We start from the raw sequence: 19558 nt of genomic DNA on the forward strand, positions 1-19558 counted from the left end.
GTCTTTCACTCTATGCGGTCTGGGCTCATAAACTCTATGAAAGTGTAACTCAACAGTAGTTGGAATTCCCGCCCCCTGCATCCTGCAGCTTCGCATGGATCTCCCTGGACACTGCATGCCTTTTCTCAAATAGTAAAATGCAGACCTGCACAACTGTCCTAGTTGGTGAGTGGATGTACGCGTGTGTTGATGAACCTCTGTGATTTTGACTGTTCGCTGAAGGGAAGGCCTGGTCAGCCTCCTGGTATCTTCCATGGCTTTCTGTGATCAGAGCTTCAGATGAAGCGTGAACTGTGCGCACAAACTGTTGATTGCTGTCAATAACCCCTGGGTTACCTCCTTCTAAATTCCCTAGGTTGGTGTTGTCCAACATTGGCCCACGAGGGTTGACAGCTTGACGGATTTTCAGTAATGCCCCGAGCTAGAAAATGATATACCCTTTTTTGCATATTGAATGGATCTCTTGTAAATTGCTTGAAAATGTAGCAAGGCCTCGGCTGCCGTTGAACAACGGTGGTATGTGCGCTCTAGAGAGCCTTTCCGCTGGATTGTGGTATGACTTCACCACCTGTGGTCAGGTGATTCCTTTTCAGGATATTTTTTGTCTTCCTGTACTCTTTGTTGCCAGAGCCTTGATCTCTAATTCCTGTAAGAGCCAAGGTGGCACCCTTGGCTATGAGTGGAAGAGAGGAGGAAGCCACTACAGTCTCACCCAAACCTCTGCATTGACTGGTTAATCCAGCCAGACCTGGATCGGCCGGATTCGGTTCCCATCAGCCCCCTCTACGCACTACATCAAACTAATCGGTAGGCCCTTGTAGGTGACTGCCTTTATGAAAGGTAGAGTGGCTTGTAATATGTATACCCCCTGGCGTAATTGCTTTATTTTACCATCTTTGCTCATCGACACCCTACCCTCTCCCTGGACCCCTTCATAAGTTGCCTTTGCATTAAGCAGGAAACCTTGTATTTGTGGGGACAGCTCAGTGGCTCTACTGCCAGAGTCGCTTGTCTACGGCACGCTGGTCACAGACTGAGCTTGTGATGAGGACAAGCTTACATCAAAGATCTCAAAGCCGGCGATGTCCAGGACGCCAATGAAGTACTGCCGGGGCTGCTTGGTCTCCAGCGTGACATTGATGCGCACCACCATCCACAGGAACATCTTCTCGTACACGGACTTGGCCAGGGCACCGGTGGAGTAACAGACCTGGAAGACACAGACATTTTGTGAAAGCGCGGACACTGGGGTGCTGTGACTGTGCTAATGTGGACGACAGTGTACAGCATCTGGGAAAAGGCAAACGCTGGCTGTGGTTGTGCACTGCACACGTGGCGACATCCAAGGCTCACCTGCTGGACATTCTGCCCCTTGGTCACGTACTCGTTACCAACTTTCACCCGGGGGTGGCAGAGGCCCTTCAGCAGGTCAGCTGAGTTCAGGCCCATCAGATAGGCGGACTTGTCGGCCTCTGCAACATGAGGAAGGAATTAAATGTTACTGCAAGCTTTGACTGTGCAACACACCAAGCAACACACGCAGAATTCTAAAGGCCCTCTCATCATGTCACATAGTATCAAACTCGGTGCATTCATTACCACTTACAGCGTATCTATGCCACATACAAGGGGAAGCTATGTAATGGTATATGCTAGGACACACAGTGATAAAATCACTGCACAGGTGGCGCCATATCCCAGTATACACACATCACGCAGTTGTACTGATTATCACTCAGTATATACCAGCACATCGAGGGAGGACGCGTATCACTCTATAACTCAGCATAAAATGCTACCACTTTAATTGTGTATACATTCCCAATCCCTATTAAACATAGTCTGAAAGCTAACAAAGAGTATGTTGATTATCAATCATATGATATATAGCGTTATAGATGGGTAACGGGAGTTGATACATGTATGCTGTTACCGGGCTTGTGTGTTTGTGGTCACCAGCCCCGTAAACTGGCAGTTTGCTGCTAGAGAAGCAATACCTCAGAGCCGCGTGCCCTACGCTGCTGCGCATCCTTGACATGCACCTGTGTTCACCCACAGTCCTTGCTGGGCCCAGGGACCTGTAGACTCACTGGAAGGGAAGGCCGATGGCCCAGGGCTACAGCCCTGCCAGACCAGGCCAGAGAGCCCAAGGCCTTGTCAGTTAACACCCCAGGGGGCTGCCTCTAGAATTCGGATGTCTTCCCTGCTCCCCACCCACACACACATTGCCAAGCAAGTGGCACTCACCAACTCTACCTCTGTTTTACTCTCGCCACCCCCCGACTCCGCAGGTAAACATGCATTAGGACTCGAAAAAGAGGCGGCCAGGCTTGGCCGTCCCTGCAGAAGTCCCAGCAGAGGTCTGGGAACACACCCGCAACGGACAGGGGACAGACAGTCACCCGATCATAGATCACTCATTCCCGGACCACAGGAGCAGAGCTCAGGTGCGTTAGTTATCCCTTGCTCATGGAAGGCGGTACAGCTGTGCCCCGGTTTCCACATATTATTCCCCATAAACGTGAAATCTTTGTAGTCCCTCCTCCCGAAATGACTAGGATCCCCGTAACAGGAAATCAGGGGAGAGCACTAAAGGGCCTCACTTTGGACCCCTGCACACGGACCTACCTTCGGTGCCGTCGGGCTCGGCCTGCTCCTCGCGCTGCTTCTGCTTGAACTTCATGTTCCCGAAGTGCATGATGGCGCCCGTCAGCTTGTACATGGAGTTCTTCTCGTCCTGCGTGAAGCCCAGGACGTCGAAGGCGCTCTGCGCGAGAGAGAGGAAAACTGAAGGGCTCGTGGAGAATATTCTATCGCCCAAATATTGGGGGGAACTGCACCACGCTCTGAAACTTTGAGGTGGGTAGGCCAACTGAAGGCCTGGCTCGGGCTGGGCTCGTGGGGGTCTTGGAACCTCAAGGCATGATAAAGCCGGGCCTTCTTCACGTACTTCTTGCTCCCATCAACTTAGCTAAATCACTGACCTCCCTGCACCCCCCACCATCACTCCTGCAGCAGAAGAGGGACTGCCCAGCACTGCGTCCTCCTCGTTGACTGGCAGGGAGGTGTCACCAGAGTGCTGTGAAAGTGCTCAGAGGGATGCGGCTCGAATGACTCTGTCCGGAGCATTTTGCCAGCACTCTGCAGGCCTAGTATGGCCTGCCATCTGAAGGGCGCTCCCGGCCGAGGAGACAGCTCCCCAATGAATTAAAGGCAATGCATTAGCCTTTGAGGCCATTTGGGAGAGAGACAAGATAGTATACCTGTCTAGGGTTGAACTGCACAACATGAAACCAGATAACCCGGGATCAATCCCAGCTTCCCCACTTGAACAAATGCTGCGATCCTACACAGTTACTTCTCCTCACTATGCCTCCTTTCATCATCACATTTGAGCACCCCTATGAACATATCTGCTCAGGATGTGTGCTGTACGAAAGCATTATCTTCCCTAGGTTTGATAGTGCCAATATTGGCAACGCACCCCGACCACAAATTCAACAATACCATAATAAAGAACACACAAGACACATTGGTTGTTGGAAAAAACATTGCTGCAGGTTTATTTTGCATAGGAAATATGCCAACATGGTGGGTCAACTTACGGGCGATCCAAGGGCAGGCAGCCCCTCTGCTACCTGCCCACCAGATGAGCCAAATTGCACCCTGGCCCTAACCAATCGGTGTTCACCATTTTGGGGGGTTACCCCTTATCACCTGTGGACCGCCAGTCCACCCATTTACTAACGCCCCTTGAAGGGACGGAGTGTATCAAGGGAAGCCCCCGGTTGCTCAGGTTTACAACCGTCCACAGGACTAACGGGGCGCCGCCGTTCCTCCTGGGTCCTGCCGTAATGACTTTCTGGGGCTCTTTGGCATTTGCACTCTTGTGCTCCTGAAGAGAGTACCGCTATGTACCATTCAGCCTCTGGATCGCCCTGTAACTCCTTCACAGCTCTGGGTGTGGCCCCCGTCACACCCAGGACCCCCCACCAAGGCAGGCATTCGTACTTACACCCAGATGATTCTAGAACGTCGCCCAGGTCTAACAAACACAAGTCCATGCCCAGTCTAGACAGATGGACCCATCCCTACTAACACATCCTGTGGTCTTGGCATACAAGGGTCTGTGTCTCATGAAGCCAAACCCCCTCTGTTCTGTGAATTGTTTAATTAACAAGTTATTGATTGTGGCCAACACCATATTCTTATCTTTCCCAGCTGGCCTCCTCCTGTAACTGCAACCCTGGGATGTCTGCGTGCAATCTGTTTACGTTTAGGGTTTACCCAGCCCTAGTTTACCTCTGTGCTTCAATTATACCAAAAAGGGGGGGAGGGGCGCGATCTGATAACCGTGTAAAGCACCAGCAGAGGAAATGAACCTGGCCTCTTCTTGCTACCCTACCGCCACCGAACTTCGTTGGACAGACACACACACACACACACACACATCTCTGACAAGGCGCACTCACTCTCGCACATACACGTGTTCCACTGAGACAGGCAGACAGACACACAGCCCTGACAAGTCGGAGTCAAAATGTCGTGTATGCTTCAGCCTACGTGTGTCCAAGTCCCCGCTTCAAGTGTGATCTTGACGCGGAGACAACAATCGAGATATCCAGGGCCAGTATTTATCAGAACCCAGCATCCCTCGAGGGAAAGGGGTGTCACGCCCCCGCGGGCAGAGACACAATGTCCTAACCATGGCTGCAGAACCTGACTCCGGAAGCGCGTCGCCGGCCCATGACCATGAACGCATGCAGCCAGGGCCGCATTCCTCACAAAGTCTGTGCACTTTTACTCCGACCCAAAAACAGCTCCAAGGCCGCCCGGCACACTCCGCGCGGCGGATCTAAAGGGCACGGAAGCCAGCTGTCCGTATCTGCCTGCATCTGATACCCCGGCCGTGCGCACATGACCCGAAGCCACGGGCGCCCCAGGCGCCGTTATTTCACCCCTGCGCTAACAATGCTAAAGGTGGAACTACGAGTCTCGGAATGCAGCATGCTATTGGTTCACAACCCTTCAATCATACACAAACATGTGCACTAGGCAGCCATGAGCTCGTGGTTTGTTGACACAAAAATAAGTGCCTTACACATATTTCTTAGGCGATGAATGTCATGGCTCTTTAGATTGAGTACATACGTTGTGAGTGTTTGCCTGATGTCATGAAAGTATGAAAATAACATAAAGACACCACTGGACAACGCTGAGCCTGAAATCTTTGTTCCTCTGTACAGTACTTTTTGGGTCCGTGTACTGCTCCTGTTTGGGGTTTCCTAATCCTACAGTGCCATACTAACACGGGGCGCTCCTGTGACCTGGAGCTTTGGGGTGTCATGATCGCCCCTCAGGACACTGGTCTCCGTTCTCCCTCCGAGCACTGTCTCTCTTCCTCTCAAGGCCTGTTTTACCCTCCCATAGAGTGAGCCCCACTCCTTGCTTTTACACAGCCCCCCCCCCCGCCCTTCTGCCTGGACACCGTCTCTGCTTCTTGCCCAGCGCCCCCTTCCGATGGGGCCGGTGTCCTAGCTCCACTGACAACTTGGCTCTAAGCTCAGATGTGAGTCCGGTTCTCCCCTCCCTCAAAAACCTGGGGTCTCCACCCCAGCGAGCTCTTCTCCCCTCCTCTTTGTTCCGTGGTACCCCCATGCACCAGCTCTTCCTCGTGAGAAGGACCTCTGGGCCTGGACCTTGCCAGCCATCCAGGACCTGCCCCACACTGGCAGGCTCGAGGCCTCCCCCTGGTCGGGGCACGCCACCTCCCTCCAGACCCGGCCTCTCCCCTCAGCACCCCAGCAGACACTTACATCCGTGGCCAGCAGCTCCTCCGCGTCGTCGATAGAAGCCACCGTGGTTTCGCCCTGCGAGATGTAGGCGTAGTCGTAGGGGTTATTGGTGACCAGCATTATGTCTGAAGGAAGAGAAGAGATGTCAGCAAAAGAGGAGGCCACATAACAGAGTAGGCGCCATGCCTATGCATTACTGCGGGGAGAAGCGCTCTTTGGGGATCCACTACAAATCCCATCACGTAACCCAGTAGAGGAAAAGTGATCATTTCTGGTAAAGGGTTCGAAAGTAATCAGAGAAAAGTGACTAGCTGCTGTAACTAGGCGCTTTAATGATTCGAAGCACATTTTTCATTCCCATACTTCTGAAGAATGGGAGGGCCACGGCGGAAGAGCCGTGACACCATTAGATCTCGGGGGATCGGGGAGGGTCCTAGAATGGGGCAGAATCAAAACATGTGGTTACCCAGCAGCTCGGGTTTCTTATTTGAGAGGATCTGGTAGAAAATGTGGTAGTTCCGCTCGGACTTCAGCTGAAAAATGCAGCGAGACTTCTCCAGGAGATCTGAGAAGAAAGAACAAAAGTAACTATCAGCACCCCCCAGACGAAACAAGGCTCTAGAAGGAAGGGGGCGCGCGATCACCATCGGATAGTAAAGTGTTTAAAATTCACCGCCGCGTGTGTGTGTGAAAGAAATCGAGAGAGAGAACGAGTGAGTGAGTGAGAGTGCGTGCCTGGGGGAAGTGTTTGAGATTCTCTATATTATAGGGCATGCGTCACACCCCCCAGGCCCAAGTCCCGCCGCCCTCACCCCATTCACACTCTGTGACTCACAGGTCTCGATGTCCGCTGACGCCAACTTTCCAGTGGCTCCAAAATGGATGCGGATGAACTTGCCCTGAATGTGGAAATGGTTGGGCGAGGGACACGTGAGACAGAATGGGACGGGAAATCAGAAAAAGAGGGGGTAGAGAGGCAAGAACGAGCCGTGGTGGGGCATACAGGGAGAAAGAGACGGACGAGGAAGTTGTAGACAGGGACATAGAAACAAGGAGACATGGGGAAAGATTCGGGGAGCAAGAGATAAAGAGGGAAATTGAGACAGAGAGGGTGAAAAAATAGAGGGAGTTTGGGGAAAGATGGAGAGAAAAAGGAATAAGGTGAGAGCAAGCAAATAAAATGGAATTGGGGTATTCAATGTAATTTCAAGAAGTTTTAATACAAAAGATGGTTACCCGCCAGTTTCACATCACTAACCGCGCAGTTCTCCTGCACACACACACCCCTCTTTCCCTCTCATCACCACAGCAGTGGCTGTCTCATTCACAGAGTGCGCAGGCTGCGGAGATACTCACGAATCGAGAGGAGTTATCATTCCGGAGGGTTTTGGCGTTCCCGAAGGCTTCTAAGGCAGGGTTAGCTTGGATGATTTGATCCTCCAGAGTACCCTGAGGAGGCAGAAGAGACACGAGCCGGTCAATAAGAGGGTGAGGGAGGAGAGGGCAGGTCAGGAGGAAGGGGTTGTGAGGAGGGTGGAATGGGCTCTAAAGAGGTGATATCCAAAATGGGTTAGGTGAAAAATGGCAATGTGGTGAGATTAGATGGGAAAGGCAACTTGGCAGGCTGCAGGGAGGTTTGGTAGGTGAGAGAATGAGTTGGATAAGAGATAAACTGATGAGTGAATTACAGGCTGGAGAGATGTTTGGTAGGTGAGATAATTAGTTGTATAATGTGATGAACTGATGAGTGAATGACAGGCTGGAGAGATGTTTGGTAGGTGAGATAATTAGTTGTATAATGTGATGAACTGATGAGTGAATGACAGACTAGAAAGAGGTTTGGTAGGTTAGAGAATGAGTTGGATAAGAGATAAACTGATGAGTGAATTACAGGCTGGAGAGATGTTTGGTAGGTGAGATAATTAGTTGTATAATGAGATGAACTGATGAGTGAATGACTGGCTGAACAGAGGTTTGGTAGGTGAGAGAATGAGTTGTATAATGTGATGAACTGATGAGTGAATGACGGGCTAGAGAGAGGTTTGGTAGGTAAAAGAATGAGTTGCATAATGAGATGAGTGGACGAGTGAATGACAGGCTGGAGAGAGGTTTGGTAGGTGAGCGAATGAGTTATATAATGATATGAACTGATGAGTGAATGACAGGCTGGGCAGAGGTTTGGTAGGTGAGAGAATGAGTTGGATGAGAGATAAACTGATGAGTGAATTACAGGCTGGAGAGGGGTTTGGTAGATAAGAGAATGAGTTGCATAATGAGATGAACTGATGAGTGAATGACAGGCTGGCAGAGGGTTGGTAGGTGAGAGAATGAGTTGTATAATGAGATGAACTGATGAGTGAATGACAGGCTGGAGAGATGTTTGGTAGATGAGAGAATTAGTTGTATAATGAGATGAACTGATAAGTGAATGATGGGCTGGACAGAGGTTTGGTAGGTGAGATAATTAGTTGTGTAATGAGATGAACTGATGAGTGAATGACAGGCTGGAGAGATGTTTGGTAGGTGAGATAATTAGTTGTGTAATGAGATGAACTGATGAGTGAATTACAGGCTGGAGAGATGTTTGGTAGGTGAGATAATTAGTTGTATAATGTGATGAACTGATGAGTGAATGACAGACTAGAAAGAGGTTTGGTAGGTTAGAGAATGAGTTGGATAAGAGATAAACTGATGAGTGAATTACAGGCTGGAGAGATGTTTGGTAGGTGAGATAATTAGTTGTATAATGAGATGAACTGATGAGTGAATGACTGGCTGAACAGAGGTTTGGTAGTTGAGAGAATGAGTTATATAATGTGATGAACTGATGAGTGAATGACGGGCTAGAGAGAGGTTTGGTAGGTAAAAGAATGAGTTGCATAATGAGATGAGTGGACGAGTGAATGACAGGCTGGAGAGAGGTTTGGTAGGTGAGCGAATGAGTTATATAATGAGATGAACTGATGAGTGAATGACAGGCTGGGCAGAGGTTTGGTAGGTGAGAGAATGAGTTGGATGAGAGATAAACTGATGAGTGAATTACAGTCTGGAGAGGGGTTTGGTAGGTAAGAGAATGAGTTGCATAATGAGATGAACTGATGAGTGAATGACAGGCTGGCAGAGGGTTGGTAGGTGAGAGAATGAGTTGTATAATGAGATGAACTGATGAGTGAATGACAGGCTGGAGAGATGTTTGGTAGGTGAGAGAATGAGTTGTATAATGAGATGAACTGATGAGTGAATTACAGGCTGGAGAGATGTTTGGTAGGTGAGATAATTAGTTGTATAATGTGATGAACTGATGAGTGAATGACAGACTAGAAAGAGGTTTGGTAGGTTAGAGAATGAGTTGGATAAGAGATAAAATGATGAGTGAATTACAGGCTGGAGAGATGTTTGGTAGGTGAGATAATTAGTTGTATAATGAGATGAACTGATGAGTGAATGACTGGCTGGACAGAGGTTTGGTAGGTGAGAGAATGAGTTGTATAATGTGATGAACTGATGAGTGAATGACGAGCTGGAGAGAGGTTTGGTAGGTAAAAGAATGAGTTGCATAATGAGATGAGTGGACGAGTGAATGACAGGCTGGAGAGAAGTTTGGTAGGTGAGCGAATGAGTTATATAATGAGATGAACTGATGAGTGAATGACGGGCTGGAGAGAGGTTTGGTAGGTGAGAGAATGAGTTGGATAAGAGATAAACTGATGAGTGAATTACAGGCTGGAGAGGGGTTTGGTAGGTAAGAGAATGAGTTGCATAATGAGATGAACTGATGAGTGAATGACAGCCTGGAGAGATGTTTGGTAGGTGAGATAATTAGTTGTATAATGAGATGAACTGATGAGTGAATGACTGGCTGGACAGAGGTTTGGTAGGTGAGAGAAGGAGTTGTATAATGTGATGAACTGATGAGTGAATGACGGGCTGGAGAGAGGTTTGGTAGGTAAAAGAATGAGTTGCATAATGAGATGAGTGGACGAGTGAATGACAGGCTGGAGAGAGGTTTGGTAGGTGAGCGAATGAGTTATATAATGAGATGAACTGATGAGTGAAAGACAGGCTGGGCAGAGGTTTGGTAGGTGAGAGAATGAGTTGGTTAAGAGATAAACTGATGAGTGAATTACAGGCTGGAGAGTGGTTTGGTAGGTAAGAGAATGAGTTGCATAATGAGATGAACTGATGAGTGAATGACAGCCTGGAGAGATGTTTGGTAGGTGAGATAATTAGTTGTATAATGAGATGAACTGATGAGTGAATGACTGGCTGAACAGAGGTTTGGTAGGTGAGAGAATGAGTTGTATAATGTGATGAACTGATGAGTGAATGACGGGCTAGAGAGAGGTTTGGTAGGTAAAAGAATGAGTTGCATAATGAGATGAGTGGACGAGTGAATGACAGGCTGGAGAGAGGTTTGGTAGGTGAGCGAATGAGTTATATAATGAGATGAACTGATGAGTGAATGACAGGCTGGGCAGAGGTTTGGTAGGTGAGAGAATGAGTTGGATGAGAGATAAACTGATGAGTGAATTACAGGCTGGAGAGGGGTTTGGTAGGTAAGAGAATGAGTTGCATAATGAGATGAACTGATGAGTGAATGACAGGCTGGCAGAGGGTTGGTAGGTGAGAGAATGAGTTGTATAATGAGATGAACTGATGAGTGAATGACAGGCTGGAGAGATGTTTGGTAGGTGAGAGAATGAGTTGTATAATGAGATGAACTGATAAGTGAATGATGGGCTGGACAGAGGTTTGTTAGGTGAAAGAATGAGTTGTATAATGTGATGAACTGATGAGTAAATGACAGGCTGGACAGAGGTTTGGTAGGTGAGAGAATGAGTTGTATTATAAGATAAACGGATGAGTGAAGGATGGACTGGAAAGAGATTTGGTAGGTGGCAGAATGAGCTGTATAATGAGATGAACTGATGAGTGAATGACAGGCTGGACAGAGGGTTGGTAGGTGAGAGAATGAGTTGTATAATGAGATGAACTGATGAGTGAATGCCAGGCTGGACAGAGGGTTGGTAGGTGAGAGAATGAGTTGTATAATGAGATGAATTGATGAGTGAATGACAGCCTGGACAGAGGGTTGGTAGGTGAGAGAATGAGTTGTATATTGAGATGAATTGATGAGTGAATGACAGAATAGAAAGAGGTTTGGTAGGTTAGAGAATGAGTTGGATGAGAGATGAACTGATGAGTGAATGACAGGCTGGGCAGAGGTCTGGCAGGTGAGAGAATGAGTTGTATAATGAGAGGAACTTATGAGTGAATGACAGGCTGGAGAGATGTTTGGTAGGTGAGAGAATGAGTTGTATTATAAGATGAACGGATGAATGAAGGATGGACTGGAAAGAGATTTGGTAGGTGGCAGAATGAGCTGTATAATGAGATGAACTGATGAGTGAATGACAGCCTGGACAGAGGGTTGGTAGGTGAGACAATGAGTTGTATAATGAGATGAATTGATGAGTGAATGACAGACTAGAAAGAGGTTTGGTAGGTTAGAGAATGAGTTGGATGAGAGATGAACTGATGAGTGAAAGACAGACTGAGCAGAGGTTTAGTAGGTGAGAGAAGAAGTTGTATAATGAGATGAACCAATGAGTGAAAGTCAGGCTGGAAAGATGTTTGGTAGGTGAGAGAATGAGTTAGATGAGAGATGAACTGATGAGTGAATGACAGGCTGGGCAGAGGTCTGGTAGGTGAGAGAATGAGTTGTATAATGAGATGAACTGATGAGTGAATGACAGGCTGGCAGAGGGTTGGTAGGTGAGAGAATGAGTTGTATAATGAGATGAACTGATGAGTGAATGACAGGCTGGACAGAGGTTTGGTAGGTGAGAGAATGAGTTATATAAAAAGAGGAACGGATGAGTGAAGGATGGACTGGAAAGAGGTTTGGTAGGTGAGAGAATGAGCTGTATAATGAGATGAATTGATGAGTGAATGACAGGATGGACAGAGGGTTGGTAGGTGAGAGAATGAGTTGTATAATTAGATGAATTGATGAGTGAATGACAGCCTGGACAGAGGGTTGGTAGGTGAGAGAATGAGTTGTATAATGAGATGAATTGATGAGTGAATGACAGACTAGAAAGAGGTTTGGTAGGTTAGAGAATGAGTTGGATGAGAGATGAACTGACGAGTGAATGACAGGCTGGGCAGAGGTCTGGTAGGTGAGAGAATGAGTTGTATAATGAGATGAACTGATGAGTGAATGACAGGCTGGCAGAGGGTTGGTAGGTGAGAGAATGAGTTGTGTAATGAGATGAACTGATGAGTGAATGACAAGCTGGAGAGATGTTTGGTAGGTGAGAGAATGAGTTGTATTATAAGATGAACGGATGAGTGAAGGATGGACTGGAAAGAGATTTGGTAGGTGGCAGAATGAGCTGTATGATGAGATGAACTGATGAGTGAATGACAGGCCGGACAGAGGGTTGGTAGGTGAGAGAATGAGTTCTATAATGAGATGAATTGATGAGTGAATGACAGCCTGGACAGAGGGTTGGTAGGTGAGAGAATGAGTTGTATAATGAGATGAATTGATGAGTGAATGACAGACTAGAAAGAGGTTTGGTAGGTTAGAGAATGAGTTGGATTAGAGATGAACTGATGAGTGAATGACAGGCTGGGCAGAGGTCTGGTAGGTGAGAGAATGAGTTGTATAATGAGATGAACTGATGAGTGAATGACGGGCTGGACAGAGGTTTGGTAGGTGAGAGAATGAGTTGTATAATAAGAGGAACGGATGAGTGAAGGATGGACTGGAAAGAGGTTTGGTAGGTGAGAGAATGAGCTGTATAATGAGATGAATTGATGAGTGAATGACAGGTTGGACAGGGGGTTGGTAGGTCAGAGAATGAGTTGTATAATGAGATGAATTGATGAGTGAATAACTGACTAGAAAGAGGTTTGTTAGGTGAGAGAATGAACTGTATAATGAGATGAACTGATGAGTGAATGACTGGCTGGACAGAGGGTTGGTAGGTGAGAGAATGAGTTGTATAATGAGATGAATTGATGAGTGAATAACTGACTGGAAAGAGGTTTGGTAGGTGAGAGAATGAGCTGTATAATGAGATGAACTGGTGAGTGAATGACAGCCTGGACAGAGGGTTGGTAGGTGAGAGAATAAGTTGTATAATGAGATGAACTGATGAGTGAATGACAGACTAGAAAGAGGTTTGGTAGGTTAGAGAATGAGTTGGATGAGAGATGAACTGATGAGTGAATGACAGACTGAGCAGAGGTTTAGTAGGTGAGAGAATAAGTTGTATAATGAGATGAACCGATGAGTGAAAGTCAGGCTGGAAAGAGGTTTGGTAGGTGAGAGAATGAGTTAGATGAGAGATGAACTGATGAGTGAATGACAGGCTGGACAGAGGTTTGGTAGGTGAGAGAATGAGTTGGATGAGACATGAACTGATGAGTAAATAGCATGCTGGAGAGATGTTTGGTATGTGAGAGGAGTTGTATAATGAGATGAACTGATGAGTAAATGACTGCCTGGAGAGGGGTTTGATTTGTGTGGGAATGAGTTGGACGAGAGATGAACTGATGAGTGAATGACAGATGGGAGAGAAGTTTGGTAGGTAAGAGAATGAGTTGGACGAGAGTTGAACTGATGAGTGAATGACAGGCTGGAGAGAGGTTTGGTAGGTAAGAGAATGAGTTGGACGAGAGATGAACTGATGAGTGAATGACAGGCTGGAGAGGGGTTTGGTAGGTAAGAGAATGAGTTGGACGAGAGATGAACTGATGAGTGAATGACAGACTGGAGAGGGGTATTGTTGGTGAGAGCATGGCCTGTATAATGAGATTACAGGGCTGAGGGGGAAATAAAAGTTCTATTGAGAGTGTAAAGTGAGGAGATCACTGGTTTTCCAGTGGCGGTCAGGATGTGACCCGCACTGGTTGGTGGGAGATGGCAGAGTTGGGAAGAGTTTGGATGGTAATTACCTTAAAGGTCACTGTGGTAAGTTGACTACAGCACAGGGCCCCTGTAGCCTGTGTGACACCTGCCTGCCAGGGTGCCAGGAGGACCCTACAAGCGGCAATGCACATGGGCCTCGACCAGGGACGTAACACAGGCCCCCGCAGCCCCCGCTGTCCGGCGGGTGGGGGGGGCGGAGCCGAGCTGCGGGGGACCCGTCATCACAGAACTCAGGCATGAGAGCTCCGGATTAAAGCCGGAGCGGGGGGCCCCCTCAACTTTCGCTACGCCACTGGGGTCTCCCTTCAGGGATGCTTGCCTTCTAGAGTGCTATTAGGAGTCCTGGCAATGTATTTACATTCATTCAATTATCGTTAATGTAAATACACTGCCCCATCCCTCACAGGGCACCTGAAAGGCTCTGTGCTGGGCTTTCCCCCCCACACTTGGTGCAGCATAGCAACCCTAATTCTACTACGCAAGTGGAAAAACAGGAGATTTCACTTATTTCCCAAAAATCGCCCAAATACTTCACCCACCTCTAGCTACTGACTTTTAGTGGGTTGGGAGTTTGTTGCACTGGAAGCCAGATCGGTGTATGCTCGTCCGTTAAGGGGGTTGGTTTGAGAGAACTGAAGAGAGCAGCTCTGAGCTGAGTGTGGCTGTGACTAGGGATGAGGACGGAAGGGGTTGGGGTAGTGTAGTGCCTCTGTTAATAAGGTTAAAACTGTGAGGGAGTAGGTAAGCGGTTGGTAGGGTGGTGGAACTCTATCGGGGCCCAACATGCCTGCTCCCCAGAGTGTTCTCTACATTTTATTGTGTATCTGAGACCACCTCCTTCCAAAGAGCCTCTGAGACACAGGTGCGCTGTCCTCTCACATGAACTTGCTAATTGGTGGCCTTGTGCTGTACCTAACCTGCTTGTCCAGTCAGTATGGACGCTGTGTGTAGCTGGGGGACATTCTTTGTTGGTGTGTGAGCTGGTCATGCACCAGGGCACCGGCAAGGGCTGTGAGGGTGATAACTGTGCAATGTTATCTCCATCCTTCCTGAGACCATGTAGGACACTGTGTAAAAAGTCGTGATGGTGGGGAGTGAGTGCCTTCACGCCACACGCACCCATGTTTCGTGTACTCTATAAGAAACAGTATCTGTTTGCGGGGCTCATCCCCAAACCCTAACATTAACACACCCACATCGCCCAGTGATTTTCTTTTTTTGTATCTTGATACATACCTGCCAACTTGAAGAACAATCTCACTGTGTGAGGAGGAGTCCAGGCCTTGAAGGGGCGGGGCCTCGTGCCAAGAAGTACCTATAACCAGTGGCGTAGTGTGGGTTGGGCCACAGGGGCCGTTGCCCCGGGCGCAAAATTCTTAGGGGCGTAATATTTGTTAAGAAAAAACTTCGTACTAACTTTACACCAGGAAGTGTTTATTAGAGTGGGCGACACGCCGGGGGATTCTAAGATGGCTGCTATGGTGTGCTCCGCGGACATCTTCAGCAGCATACAAGTTGGTCGTTATTACGTTAGCCACAGGGAAGAGGAAGCTGCAGGAGAAAGAGGAAGCACGCGAGACGGGGAGTGAGAGACTGACTGGATGGATTGCTGCAGGAGAGGAGGCCTCCTGGGTTGGGGATATCCAGAACGAGGTGGGTGTCTTTACTGGTGAAAACCAGAACCGAGGAAGAGAGGAGCGACGCAGCTGACGGCTGAGTTACGGCAAATCTCCCCAGCGGTCCTGGGACACAGGAGGACGCTGAGGACCACAGCCCAATAGGGTCGTGGCCGAAGGCAAGTCTTACGAAGGGCAGAGGACACTTTGGGGTGGTGGGCAGGGCTACGCTCACTGTACGGGTATGTGTTAACCCTTACACCTCACTTGTTTTTTGTCACTTGTACACTGCACTTGTTAATTTGAACATGGTTACCATGAACTGAATACCACAAGGTGCCAAGGGTCCACGGGTTAGGGGGCACAATACTAGCCTTGCCCCGGGTGCTGGCAATTCACACTACGCTGCTGCCTAAGAGGCACTCTTGAACCCCATCCTGCACCCAAACCCCCTCCTCCAGAACAAACAAAAGCTCTATAAGGCTTGTGCCAATGTCCTGGGTGTTTTCATATCCCTTAATGGATGTTGGCAGTTTAAAGCCTCGTTAAACAGGATGGAAAACCACTATTTAAAGAGGGTTTCTTCTCGTTTTCCCTCCTCACCAGGAGACCGTGTGATGGGAGCCGGTATCGTGTGTCACAGAGTGGCACTGTGTGAGTTGGCAGATGAGGAAAAAGGAGTACCAGTTGGTCTCTACCAGAAACCACTGGCTCAAATAAAAGCATTAAGAGTGTAGTCTAATGGGAGAGGTCGTCCTTACATCAAAAGAGTGAGCATCGACCCTTTGCATCTGATGTTGGTTCGTGTAAAATGCGTTGACTTTTGTGAGCCCCTAAAATATTCTTACATATTGCTCTGATAACTATACACCAAGCAGGGTTTGTCTTTTTCGGGGCTTCCAGTTTTTCTTTTTGATTTCAAAGTATTTTATTGATTTTTATAAAACAAGACATCAGCATTTCTGTTCCAAGGTTAGCCAATAGTGGTTTGTACATCAGTGTCACGTAGAAACATATGCTTCCTAACCACACCTGATTTGGTGAGGACAAGACAAAAAGGATGAAAGAAAAAAGCAGAAGAGAAAGGATTGAAAGAAGGGTACAAGAAACTCCGGAAGCTGGTTTCCAGGGTGAGTTCTGTAGTGAAATGTCATGCAGCTGTTTACAATGTGTTTCCCGAAGTTGTGAGATGGGAGTTCAGAATTTCATTCAAACACCTATAAATGTAAATGTTGACTCTAACCTCTATGAAACCACCCCTTGTGAAAATACTACTTCGTTCCTTGGGAGCCACAGTGGGAAAAGATATGGCACATTTTAGTATGAATATCCCTGAAATGACGACGTCCATGCCTGTTATGCACATTGCGCAGAGCTGGTAAATGGTTGCTTGAGGGAGGTTTGGCTGCAGAAATTGTTTGATCTGAAGGGAGAATTGGTATGGAAATGGTTTGGTTGCGAAAGTCATCTGCAAGAAAATCATTGGTGCGAAATGGATGAAAGTGTTGAGTGATGAATGAAAAGCTCAAGTGAACTGGTCAGGGAAACGTCTAGTGAGCAAGTAACTGGGTTAGTATGGGATATTGGGGGAGAAGTGCTTGATTTGGGAAAAGACTGGGTGAGGAGTCAGGGGGAATGTTTGGGGGATAAGATCACTTGAGGGAAAGGGTGGGCGGGGGTACAGGTACATGAAGAGCCTTTCAGGGGGCTCCCAGGTGCACAAACCTTGCCGCTGGCAGCACTTTCCTTCTTCTTATAGTCACCAATGGCCGCAATTACAGCAAAGTACTGGATGACCCGCTTGGTGTTCACAGTCTTCCCGGCACCGGACTCTCCGCTGTGAGGACAAAGAGGGACGGGTGGAGAAGGTGAGTCAACAACAGGGTTGGGAGATAAACAGGGAGAGGCCAAGAAAAAAAGGGAACTCTCTCTCGGTCTCTCTATATTATATCAATATGTAATGTAACATATGCATCTCTCTCTCTCTATTATATATATGTATATATTTGACATAAGGGCAATAAAACCATCTTAAGCAATAACACACGGGTCTGTGTCCAGTGTGCGGCAGGCGACGCGTGGAAAGACTGCAGGCGAGCGGCATTATCTGGATTCTGTTGAAATATATATATATGAATAAACATATATATATAAATATAAATAGAGAGAAAAGAGAACCAGAGTGCACGGGAAGTAAGATTTATATATCTGATATATTTCTGTGTGTGCATATATACACAGCAATTTATGTCCATCAGTTGTTGTTTTTGCATTTGTCACCCTGAGTGGGACAGGTATGCCCAGACGTGGGTCCCGTGCTCTCCATGCCACTGGAGTCAATCTATTCTGGCTGAAGAGGGGTGAAATGGCGAAACCGGTCCTAGGATGCTTCTTTCCAGTCCAGGGAGAACCTGGCCTGGTTGTTCGGGCTGAACTGTTCCCATTGGGCACAGGGTCAAGACTGATTTGCATATGGCTGGGCTCAAACTGGAATGGCATGGTGAGCAAAAAAACGAAGGATTTAGGCCCAGATCTCTGTACTGGGGTGAATGCATGACATTGTTCTGCATTCTGTCCATCGATTGTTGTTTTTGCATATATATACACACACACACACACACACATATCTATACACACACATACACACATATGCATAACTATATATATATATATGTATACGTACATAAAGAGAGAGGGACAAATAGCAAGAAAGCAGACAGAGAAAGATAGGTGAAAACAGACAGTGCCAAACGGCAGTGGGCCTAAGTGATAGGCATTATCAATGAAGAAGGAAACGAAAGGCAGCTAAGGGAAGAAAAAGATTGGCTAAAAAGATGGGTGGGGAGTACTCACGTGATCAGGATGGACTGATTTTCTCTGTCTGTAAATAGAAAAAGAGAGGTTACAGAAAAGAACAAAGGACTGTAAACTCCTATGGAAAACTAAGCTTAATGTACAAAACTCTTTCACTGCTGGGCCATGGCGATAATGGTCTGTGCTGTGATCAGACTCCCTACAAGCTGGTGTCCTATAGGTAACGCACTAGGAAAGGACCAATGACAAGATTCAACATGGTCAGGCACACCCTGCACATAGTGGAAGGGACATCATTAGTCGTGCAATGGGCAGGAGGCATGGGTAAGTGTCCATCATTTGTGTCACTCCCCCAAAGGTTGTGATGTCATCAAAGAGTGCCCAGGACTGAGGTATTTAAGCTATCACCGGGCGAGGAATTGGCCTCTTCTTTCCTCGACCACGCACCTGTATCCCAGAACAGACGCATATCCATCCACACCTGGAGAAAGGTGGAGTTTCTAGCAGGAAAGAAAGGGGACCGCCCATAAATTAGACTGATTGCCTGGACTAGCCCCTTGGCCGGGTGTTGATTTGTGGCGGCACAGAGCTGGCAAGAGAGGGGACTAACCTGCTGGTGGTCCTGGACCTTTCCGCCCTACCCTGAGTTGCCTAGAGTTGCCGATTTGAGGGGGCTTTCGCCTGGTGACAGGTACCACGCCAGGGACGGAGCACTATGCAGTGCCCCCGTATTATGTGTTTGTATCAAGGTGCGGGTATTTTCCATCAATCAGTGAGATAGAGGGGAAGTTGCCATTAAATGTATGCTTTTGCCAGTAGTCCTTCAGATGTTCTTGGGGAGGGTGTGGGGATGCATAAGGAAAGAAGGGGCCTCTGGCGCAATGCATTCTGTAGAAATTACACTGCAATGGAGAGTGCAAGAGACAATTGTTGTATCTTGCACAGTCTTCGCTCTTTTTGCCTTATCTTTCTCTCTTGATTCTCATAACCAATGTGCACGTAACTACTGTTTTCAATCCTTCCTGGAACTGTGTGAATTAAAAGACTATGTCCTGGTAGAACCACCTAACCGTATACAGTCTCTCTCCTCGGGGATCAGGGAGGGCTGGGGTGCAGTTTCAGCTGGGTATAGCGACTTGCGCTTTGTGAGCGCGCTATGAACCATGACACACTAGACCAGAAGCACTATAGTGTAAGTATCATCCTGCCCACTACCACCCTTCTTTTTCAAAACACAAGGATGAGCACTTAATTACCATAGTTACAAGGTTTGTTAAAAGTGTTTCCTCTCTACTCATGCCAGGCTTAGGAGAGGCAGCATGAAATGATACACAAAACGATGAGATCAAGGAAGGACCGTAAGTCAACAGATGTCAGGAAGTGTCTGCTCG

At 47.7% G+C, this 19558-nt stretch overlaps 1 protein-coding gene across 2 annotated transcripts in view; it reads right to left on the reverse strand.

The window, feature by feature from the left end:
• Nucleotides 1-19558, reverse strand: part of LOC147716765 (myosin-7) — a 65779-nt gene that overhangs the window by 33850 nt on the left and 12371 nt on the right. For both annotated transcript variants that reach the window (XM_086923715.1, XM_086923716.1), the window contains exons 6-14: nucleotides 18207-18234; nucleotides 17079-17190; nucleotides 7152-7244; nucleotides 6631-6694; nucleotides 6262-6360; nucleotides 5817-5920; nucleotides 2629-2767; nucleotides 1354-1472; nucleotides 1061-1210 (exon numbers count right to left, since the gene is read on the reverse strand). In XM_086923715.1, coding sequence (XP_086779841.1) covers nucleotides 1061-1210; nucleotides 1354-1472; nucleotides 2629-2767; nucleotides 5817-5920; nucleotides 6262-6360; nucleotides 6631-6694; nucleotides 7152-7244; nucleotides 17079-17190; nucleotides 18207-18234 — 908 coding nt within the window. The remainder of the gene's footprint in view (nucleotides 1-1060; nucleotides 1211-1353; nucleotides 1473-2628; nucleotides 2768-5816; nucleotides 5921-6261; nucleotides 6361-6630; nucleotides 6695-7151; nucleotides 7245-17078; nucleotides 17191-18206; nucleotides 18235-19558) is intronic.

This window comes from Lissotriton vulgaris, chromosome 5 (genome assembly GCF_964263255.1).
Source record: "Lissotriton vulgaris chromosome 5, aLisVul1.2, whole genome shotgun sequence".
NCBI lineage: Eukaryota > Metazoa > Chordata > Amphibia > Caudata > Salamandridae > Lissotriton > Lissotriton vulgaris.